The sequence below is a fragment of the Cucumis melo genome, chromosome 5, assembly GCF_025177605.1.
Source record: "Cucumis melo cultivar AY chromosome 5, USDA_Cmelo_AY_1.0, whole genome shotgun sequence".
Taxonomy (NCBI): domain Eukaryota; kingdom Viridiplantae; phylum Streptophyta; class Magnoliopsida; order Cucurbitales; family Cucurbitaceae; genus Cucumis; species Cucumis melo.
In genome coordinates, this window is record NC_066861.1 from 26,107,737 (window position 1) to 26,116,472 (window position 8,736).

Genomic DNA, 8,736 nt, shown 5'->3' on the forward strand with positions numbered 1-8,736 from the left:
CTCACAAAAGCACTTCGTTAGAAACATTCGGATCAACATTTCTCAGCAAAAAGCGTTTGAGAGTGATCTAATTTGAATGAAACAAAAAGGGTTGAATTGAAGAGAGAACCATGTAAAAGGAAGTTCAAATTAAAGCAGTTTTTTTTTTTTTTTTAAGCCAAGAGACTGATTTTACCAAAAGGGAATCCGCCTAGTGTCTCTCTTAGCCTTTGCCCAACACCAAAAAGCAGAGACGGAGGAGGTTAGTATTCCAATTTCTGACATTTAAGCCACCAATCCACTTTCTTCGGTGTGAATACGCTGACACTTTCACGTGCTTTCTCTCTTCTCAAAAATGTCTCATGTCCTTTTTAGCTTAATTCATGCGCATTCTACTCTATTCTACTTGATTTCCATTTCTATTGTTACCGTTTGATTCTTCTTTTCATTGTATTTACTTAGAACAGAGGAAGTTTCGTTTCCTGGATCTGGGTTCTGGGTGTTGGCCAGGTACTTTTGCTCTTCACAACGTTGTTCTTGTGTTTATCTCTCAAAAGGGTGTAATGGGGTTGTTTGAAGTTCTTCCATTTTGTGTTTTTTCATTTAGTTTTGGGCTTTTCTGTGAAATGGGTTTTGTTTTTTTTTTTTTTTTTTTTTTTTTAACTGTTTTTAGTTTCTGATATAGCTTTGTTTGTGGTGAGGATTTGGTGTTCTGCTGCAATGTATTGTTAGGATGGTTCTCCAACTTTGATTTTTCTTGTTATGTGGCCTTACAGTGCAGATTCTTAGCTTCTTCTAGGTGGATTTTTGTTTCCTTCGGTCTTTGTTCACTTTTGTACTTTGTCTTGAACTATAAAAGTTTTCCTTGATTTCAAGGTTGTTGTCTAGCTCCTCATTTCAACTTTACTGTTTTGCATTAGCTTTGATGTATGCATATCAGTATCACCTTCTTTTCTTCTCTGAACGCTGCCCATTATTCTCCTTCGTTGCAAGATGGATATTATTTTTCCCTCAACTAGTAAACGAGTCAGGAGTGTTTTTTTTTTCCCTCTTCTCGAAATGGTTGTGTTTCCTTGTTAAATGGGCTCCAGATGATATTTCAGTACATTTTATCCCTTTTTTCTCCTGCTCTTATAAGTATGGAGTGGAAATCTTGATGGAAAGAAGGCTCAAGATATCTGGTGTTTTCCTTTGTTGCAGTAAATGGGTGTCATCTCCAGAAAAATCTTCCCAGCATGCGGGAACATGTGCATTTGCTGCCCTGCTTTGAGGTCAAGATCCCGGCAGCCAGTTAAGCGATACAAGAAATTGCTTGCAGACATATTTCCTAAATCGCTTGTAAGCATTTGCTAGTCCTTTTTATGCCTAATTATCAGTAGTGTAGGATTATTGGTGTCTGAAGTTTTGGAATCGTTTGTTGATCTGCTTGTTTTAATTTTATGTTGTAATTTGACTGTGATTGGAATTAGGGATGACTTGATGTTCCTTAATTTTTTGTCAATAATTTAGCTGTCAGGACCAGATTTGTTTGCCTTCGTTGATGTGTGGAATTTTGAATGTTTTGTTGATCTGTTCAAGTTTGGTGTTGTATTTTGACTGTGTTAATGGAATGGAACGGATGATGACTTGAGTTTCCTTTCTTCTAGCTGTATCAGAAAACAAACCATATTGTAATTCTTTTTTTATTTCTAAATTTGGAGAAGATAAAACTTTTAAATGAACAAAACGAGCCTGCATGCTTTGGTGTTACTATTAGTTTTATGAATCAATAGTTGCGTTGAATGGTGAAACCCTTTGCAGGATGGCCCTCAAAGTGAGAGGAAAATAATCAAGCTATGTGAATATGCTGCAAAAAATCCTTTCCGCATTCCAAAGGTATTAATGCTATTGCTATATGGTTTCATAATCCTTGAAGTTAAAAGGGTTGATTAATTCAAAAGTATGTGTTTCATTGCTGGGGTACTGATCTTTCCTTTTATGGTCCCCTGTCCCTAGATTGTAAAATATCTTGAAGACAGGTGCTGTAAAGAACTTCGAAATGAGCAAGTCAAATGCATTACTATAATTGCAGATGCGTACAATAAGTTGCTTTCCCTCTGTAAGAACCAGATGTAAGTGGTAACCTTTCATCTTCTGTTTGTGGCGTTGAATTGCATATTTGATTCGTGGATTCTTCTGCTTAGGCATTTGCTTCTGTCTAGTTTCTTAGTTGTGGTTTTCGTTTTTGTTTCAAGACCCTACAAAGTTCTAGTTGCTTTGACTTGAAATCTATTTGAGAGTATAGTTTAATCTTTTGGATGTGACTGAGCATTACAACCATTAGTCACTGAGTCTATCTTTCCACTTTTGAAGGGCATACTTTGCTGGTAGTCTACTGAAAGTCATTGTTGAACTTTTAGACAACGCTAAGCACGATGATTTGCGAATACTTGGGTGCCAAACCTTGACAAACTTCATACATAATCAGGTGATTTTAGTTCTCATGGCCTTATATATAAGGGAAGAACACTGATTTTACTTGGCAGATTAGTTTTTTGTCATTTATGTATGCTGTTGTTCTTGTTTCCGATGCATACTTTTATCTATGTATCTGTGCGGAACAAATTGGGCGACGTATTAACTCATCAAGCAACAGGGATTTAGCTTTCACATTCATATTTGCATTCTAGACTCAAATATATATGTGCCTGGTATTTTTTCTTTGTCCCACATTTTATTGAACTAATATACCCATTTTGTTTTTTGTAAAACTGGCAACGATCAAGATTCAAGCTTAAAATGGATGAGAGTTTTCTTTTAGTACACGATTTCATGTATTTGGCCATTTTATTGTCTTATTTAGCTTCCTACTTTTCTTCTTCTGAATGAACATTTATCCTCTGATTACTATAGCATCCATGTACGCATGCTGGGTAGTCTTTGATACCCCTTTCTAGTTCTTTTCTCTTCGATTAGCTTTTTTTTCTTCTTTTTTTCTAATTATTCTTTTTTTTTTACCCATTTATGATGGACAGGCAGATAGCACTTACATGCACAATGTTGAGAACTTGGTACCAAAAGTTTGTATGCTGGCACTGGAAAGAGGGGACGACCACAAAAAGCAGTGCTTGCGGGCATCAAGTCTACAATGCATTTCTGCCATGGTTATACACTGTTTCCCTTTCATGCTTTATTTTGTGGTCTATCCAACATTTGAGAAAATAGTCTTTTCTCTTTAAAAAAATTCCTTAAATGCCATCCTTTCTTAGTTCTTTATTGTTCTTATTTATAATACATTAATGCCATGCCTTTTCATATATAAAGTTATCATTATTCTTGTATTGTGTACTTTCAAAAAAGATACGTTCACTTTTCTGCATTTTGTGCTTTAGTTCTAGTAGATTATTGCATTGTCAACCCAATATAATTCATGTGGACCCAATCTCTCATCCTCTTTTTTGCCAGGTCTGGTTCATGACTGAGTATTCGCACATTTTTCCCGACTTTGATGAGGTAAATTTCACTTTCTCCTAACAGCTATGGTTAAGCTGTGCCTTTTGTATTTGCCCTTCAGTGAGTTTCTTACAGTTCTTCTATTAAGGCCGACATAACACAAACTGTTAAGTAGTAGCCACATCACATGCTAACAGCTCATCTCTTATCACAAAGAAGACGAGAAGACACATGCTAATGGTTAACAAGTCTGCTAGTTAACCAGAAGTTACTTATAATAACAACTAATGTGTTTTCTGTTATGAAGCTTGCATCATGTTCTTACTTCATTAATTCAATTATTATGCACTTGATTTGGATATATCTTGTGCAAAATGTCTGGCTATACCATTAAAATTAAAAGAATTGAAAAATGCATTATGTAATTGAAAAGCTTTCCATGCTTGACATTTTATTTATTTTCATCACATAACTACTATTAAAATATCAGATGGTTCGTGTGAGCCTTGAAAACTATGACCCTGCTCGTGATGGTAACTCTGGTGATAGTTCGGAGCCACATCATAATTGGCTTAATGAAGTTGTCAGATCTGAAGGCAGATGTGGTACAGTGGGTGGTGATGCTAGTGGTTCCTGCACAATCATCAGGCCAAGACCAGAGAAGAAGGATCCTGCTTTACTCACTAGGTATTGTTCTTCGGATCCTATTCTCTATAAGTCCCGGCCAAATAAACTATAGGGGTTTGTAGCTTACAAGTCTTTTGCTTTTTCTTCAGGGAAGAGGTTGAGGCACCAAGAGTGTGGTCTCAGATATGTTTGCAGCGAATGGTTGATTTGGCCAAGGAGAGTACAACAATGCGACGGGTGTTGGATCCAATGCTTGTCTACTTCGATTCTGGAAGGCACTGGGTTCCACAGCAAGGGCTTGCTTTGATGGTTTTGTCTGATATATTATACTTCATGGAGAGCTCAGGTGTTCTTCACTCCCTTTTGTAGTAGACTAGGGACTTCAAGAATAACTATTGCAGACAGGGAGATATTTACTTCAATTTTGTTCCTCAGGTGATCAGCATTTAGTTTTGGCCTCTGTAATACGTCATTTGGACCACAAAAACATTTCACATGATCCTCAGCTAAAATCATGTGTCATTCAAGTTGCCTCAAATTTAGCCAGACAAATTAGATCGGGAGCTGTGCTGGCAGATATTGGATCTGTCTCTGACTTGTGCAGGCATCTTAGGAAGAGTCTTCAAGTCACAGTTGATTCAGTTGGGCAACAAGAATTAGATTTGAATATTTCACTTCAAAATTCTATTGAAGACTGCTTACTTGAAATTGCAAAAGGGGTATGGGTGAAGTATTTATAACATTGTTCAATATTTAATTTTGATGGTCAATTGAACTTAATTTGGTTTTGTTAGATTGGTGATGCACGTCCTTTGTACGATTTGATGGCTATATTTCTTGAGAATTTGACTTCTGGAGTCGTTGCAAGAGCCACCATTGGATCCTTGATGGTGCTTGCTCATATGATTTCCTTGGCACCAATTTCTTCAGATTCACAACAGGTACGTAAGTGTTAACTGTGGACTGCTGTGAGTTTTTTCATGCTTAAGAATCTTCTCCTTGATTAAATTATGACTATCTTGCAGTAGTGTTAATACATGAGGTTACTATTACCGTTAGGGTGTTTTTCAACAGGAAGCTTTTGATGTAGTGGTGGATTATCTTGTTTAAGTATGAAGCTATATTTTGCACAGGGTAGGAAGTGTTCGATATTGAACTAGATGAGATTCTTCTTGTGTTTCCTTTTTAGAAAAATGTTGATGGGATGGGAACAACCATATTGTCAAATCAAGGATATATGGGCTAGAAGCCACGTGTGCACTTTATTAGTTTTTGCTAGAAACTTAAGAAACATTTCTCTTATAATTAACTCATTTGTCGAAAGGCTTTAATATGCTTTTGATTTTGCATAGTCAGCTGAGTTCTGTGGTTTGATTTTTATTTATTTTAGCTTTGTTTACAATCAGATCCATTTGAGGTTGAACTTCATAATTTATCAGTTTTCTCACCCAATGCCGTAATTACTTGCTCACTCACTATTATAGTACCTGTATTATATAGGCATTCCCAGAAGCTCTTCTTGTTCAAATCCTGAAAGCAATGTTGCATCCTGATATTGAAACCCGCATTGGAGCTCATCAAATGTTCTCTGTTCTTGTCTTTCCCAGTTCTAATTCCCATGAACACGGAACTTCTATTATGCAATCTAGTTCACCTTACAAGCCAACTGCATGGCATTCGAATGCAGCATCTACATCAACATCAGCTTCTATTACTGCTTTACTGGATAAACTTCGAAGAGAAAAGGATGGCTCGAAAGAAGAAAAAACTGAACATGTTCATGATAATCTAAAATTAGAAGAAGACTGGAAGCAGAGACGGTACCACAGAAATTATCCTACTTTTCACAAAATTCAGTCAATCATTGACAGGAAAGCTAAATTTTCGAGTTCCACCGAAGAAGTAAGCCAACTTGTATATGAGAAATTAGTTATTCATTTCCCCTAGTTATTTATTGAACTGAGTATTTGATATCGTATTTCAGGAATTGCGTATCATGAAATTTAGTGAGGATCAATTATCACAATTGTTGTCTGCATTCTGGATACAAGCTAATCTTCCAGATAATTTGCCCTCAAATATTGAAGCCATTGCCAATTCTTTTGTCTTGACATTAATATCGGCTCGCCTAAAGGTGCAACCTAGATACAATTAGATGATTTTAAAGTCTAAACATGTTTATCTGTTGTTTTTTTTTTCCTTTTGTTCCTGATAAGATAAGATTAAAAGGGTCACTCTTTGAATGATGTTTTTGATTTCTCAATGACTTTTCATGAGGATTTTCCTGCTTACATTTTGATTCCTACACCCTTCTTTATCATGAATGCATTTAACTCTGAAATTACTTGGTCTGACTTGTTACAGAGTCAGCAGGACAATCTGACAGTCCGTTTCTTCCAACTTCCACTGTCTCTGAGAAATGTATCCCTGGAGCCCAACCATGGTGATCTGCAAAATCTAAATTAGTTTCTCAATCGCGACAATGACTTATGAGCAAAAATAGTGATAATTCTCTTATTGATTGATAGGTACCTTAAGCCCATCGTCGCAGAGGTCGGTGTTTATTTTATCTATGGGCATGCTGCTGTTCGCTGCTAAGCTCTATCACATACCTCATTTGAATCATCTTGTGAAGTCATTAGTGGCTTGTGATGTTAGTTCATCCTGTCTTCTATTCTATGGAATTTAATACTCTTTATCAGTCTACAAAGAAAAATGAAGTCTTCAAACAGCTACATTATGTTCTTTTTGTCATGCACATCAGCTTATTGATAGCTTAATCACTACATGTTTGCATGTTTAGGCGGATCCATATCTCGTAATTGGTGAAGATCTTCACATTTATTTGAAGTCTCAGGCAGACCTCAGAGAATATGGATCTGTTACTGATAATGAGCTGGCTCAGTCTTTTCTCTCTGACCTGCGGAACAAAGTATATGAAGCGGACAATGTCATTATGGATATTTTAGCTCAAAACTTATCTGTAATAACTGAGGTAAGTAAAACGTTATTGGTTGAAACATATTTAGATTTTCGTTTGATTTGCTACCTGACTCTTAAAAGTTCTCTTCTGTTGGTTTAGCTGGACAAAAGTGAACTAGCTAAGCTGATATTTGAGGCATTTACACCAGATGATCCATTTCTATATGGCCCACGATCGATGCTTGATTTCCGCAAAAATCAATCTGTTACTCATTCCAAGGAATCATTATCATTTGATGGGGTAAAGCTTATTGCTTGATTCTTATGTGTTCAAATTTTCTAGATGACTTGACTACAGCTTATTGCTTTCTGGCACATCATACCACTTTTAAAATGATCTTTCAATGCTGAAACCTTCTGTTTAAGCTCTTAAACTCTCCATTCTACTAAATATATGCAGCAAATGTGAAATCCGATGTTGTTGCTCTGCAGGATCTTTCAAATTTTCTGGTTGAGGATGAAGTGACAAGTGAAGCCTCTGTTGCCGATATTGCTCGGTTCATTCCTAGAGTACCTCCTTCACCTTCGGTATCTCACATAATGGGCATTGGTCAGCTTCTTGAATCGGTACCTTTCGCCTTCCCTGTGTATATGCAGTGCATTCTTCTTGAAAAAGAACTCAAAACATTCTGAGCTCTTCATCACCAACATATGCTACTTTGAACTCATGGACGTTGCATTTTCAGGCACTTGAGGTAGCTGGTCAAGTGGTCGGAACATCGGTTTCTACATCGCCTCTCCCATACAATGCCATGGCGAGCCAGTGTGAAGCCCTTGGTACTGGCACTAGGAAGAAACTCTCCAATTGGTTGGCACATGAGAATCAACATACCAGAGCAGCTGATGGATACTGTCCTTCATTTCCTGTGAGTGGCCACTCTGCAGTTGAAAAGGTTTGCTTCATTACCTACTATGATTTATCATAGATCCAGAGATGATAACTGAAGATCATTTGATTTTTTGATTGAATCCATCTCTGAAACAGTACATGCTATAGTCTTTCTTGATTATCAATATTCCTTTGGACGACAACATAAGACGGAAGTCATGTTAATAAACTGATCGAGTCACTTCTTCCACGCAGATAATGGCAGACGGAAGGCAACTTCAAGGAGTTGGATTGCAAGCAGACCGATGGATGGGAATGAGGCTTCCTCCTGCTAGTCCCTTTGACAACTTCCTCAAGGCAGCTGGTTGTTAACTCGAAAGTACATAAACCACGTCCTCGACTCGCATAGAAGAAATCGGTTATTAGGATTAGTAGATAACCACTGTTAATTCTCTTAGGATCATTAGCTTAAGTAGAGTTAGGATTAACCTCCTTAACTTTAGAATTGCTAGCTTACCTGCATTGTACCATTCACTGTTTTCCTTTCTTATCAAAAGGGGTGAGAGAAGAAGAATCTTTCCATTCTTTTGATAGCAATATCTGATGGGGACCTCACACAACTGCAAAACAAGAGACATTAGGCTTGGAATCACTCAAAGGAGCGCAGTGTCTGGTATAGATCAGGTGGTAATTGTGTACTATTCCTCTAAGATCCGTAGGTAGAGGCTAACTTTTAGTACTCATGCTGATGAATGATTCTTAACCCCTCTTTGTGGCTTCTTCTAGTCATGGTCTATCCTCTTTCTAGCTTTGGCTTTATGTTATGTTTTGTCACTCTCTATTGGCTTGTTGATAGACCTTTGAATAGATGGGTGTTCTTTTGTTTA

General features: G+C 37.1%; 1 protein-coding gene across 1 annotated transcript; it reads left to right on the forward strand.

Annotated features, from left to right (window-relative positions):
• Window positions 1–8,736, forward strand: LOC103494111 (protein SEMI-ROLLED LEAF 2). Its single transcript, XM_008455163.3, has 21 exons — window positions 1–241; window positions 442–489; window positions 1,180–1,317; window positions 1,780–1,854; window positions 1,975–2,090; window positions 2,332–2,446; window positions 2,994–3,122; window positions 3,424–3,471; window positions 3,902–4,098; window positions 4,188–4,384; window positions 4,474–4,757; window positions 4,833–4,979; window positions 5,539–5,940; window positions 6,023–6,172; window positions 6,403–6,481; window positions 6,567–6,691; window positions 6,842–7,033; window positions 7,121–7,261; window positions 7,453–7,587; window positions 7,707–7,913; window positions 8,105–8,736. The coding sequence occupies exons 3-21, from the start codon at window positions 1,183–1,185 to the stop codon at window positions 8,219–8,221; spliced, it is 2,991 nt and encodes a 996-aa protein (XP_008453385.2). The 5' UTR covers window positions 1–241; window positions 442–489; window positions 1,180–1,182; the 3' UTR covers window positions 8,222–8,736.

What these genes read in the sequence shown, in the direction of transcription:
- LOC103494111 (XM_008455163.3), top strand. Translation starts at nt 1,183, where the DNA reads ATGGGTGTCATCTCCAGAAAAATCTTCCCAGCATGCGGGAACATGTGC. An exon ending in ACATATTTCCTAAATCGCTT is followed by an intron (nt 1,318 to 1,779) that starts GTAAGCATTTGC and finishes AACCCTTTGCAG; the next exon opens with GATGGCCCTCAAAGTGAGAG. An exon ending in ATCCTTTCCGCATTCCAAAG is followed by an intron (nt 1,855 to 1,974) that starts GTATTAATGCTA and finishes CCCTGTCCCTAG; the next exon opens with ATTGTAAAATATCTTGAAGA.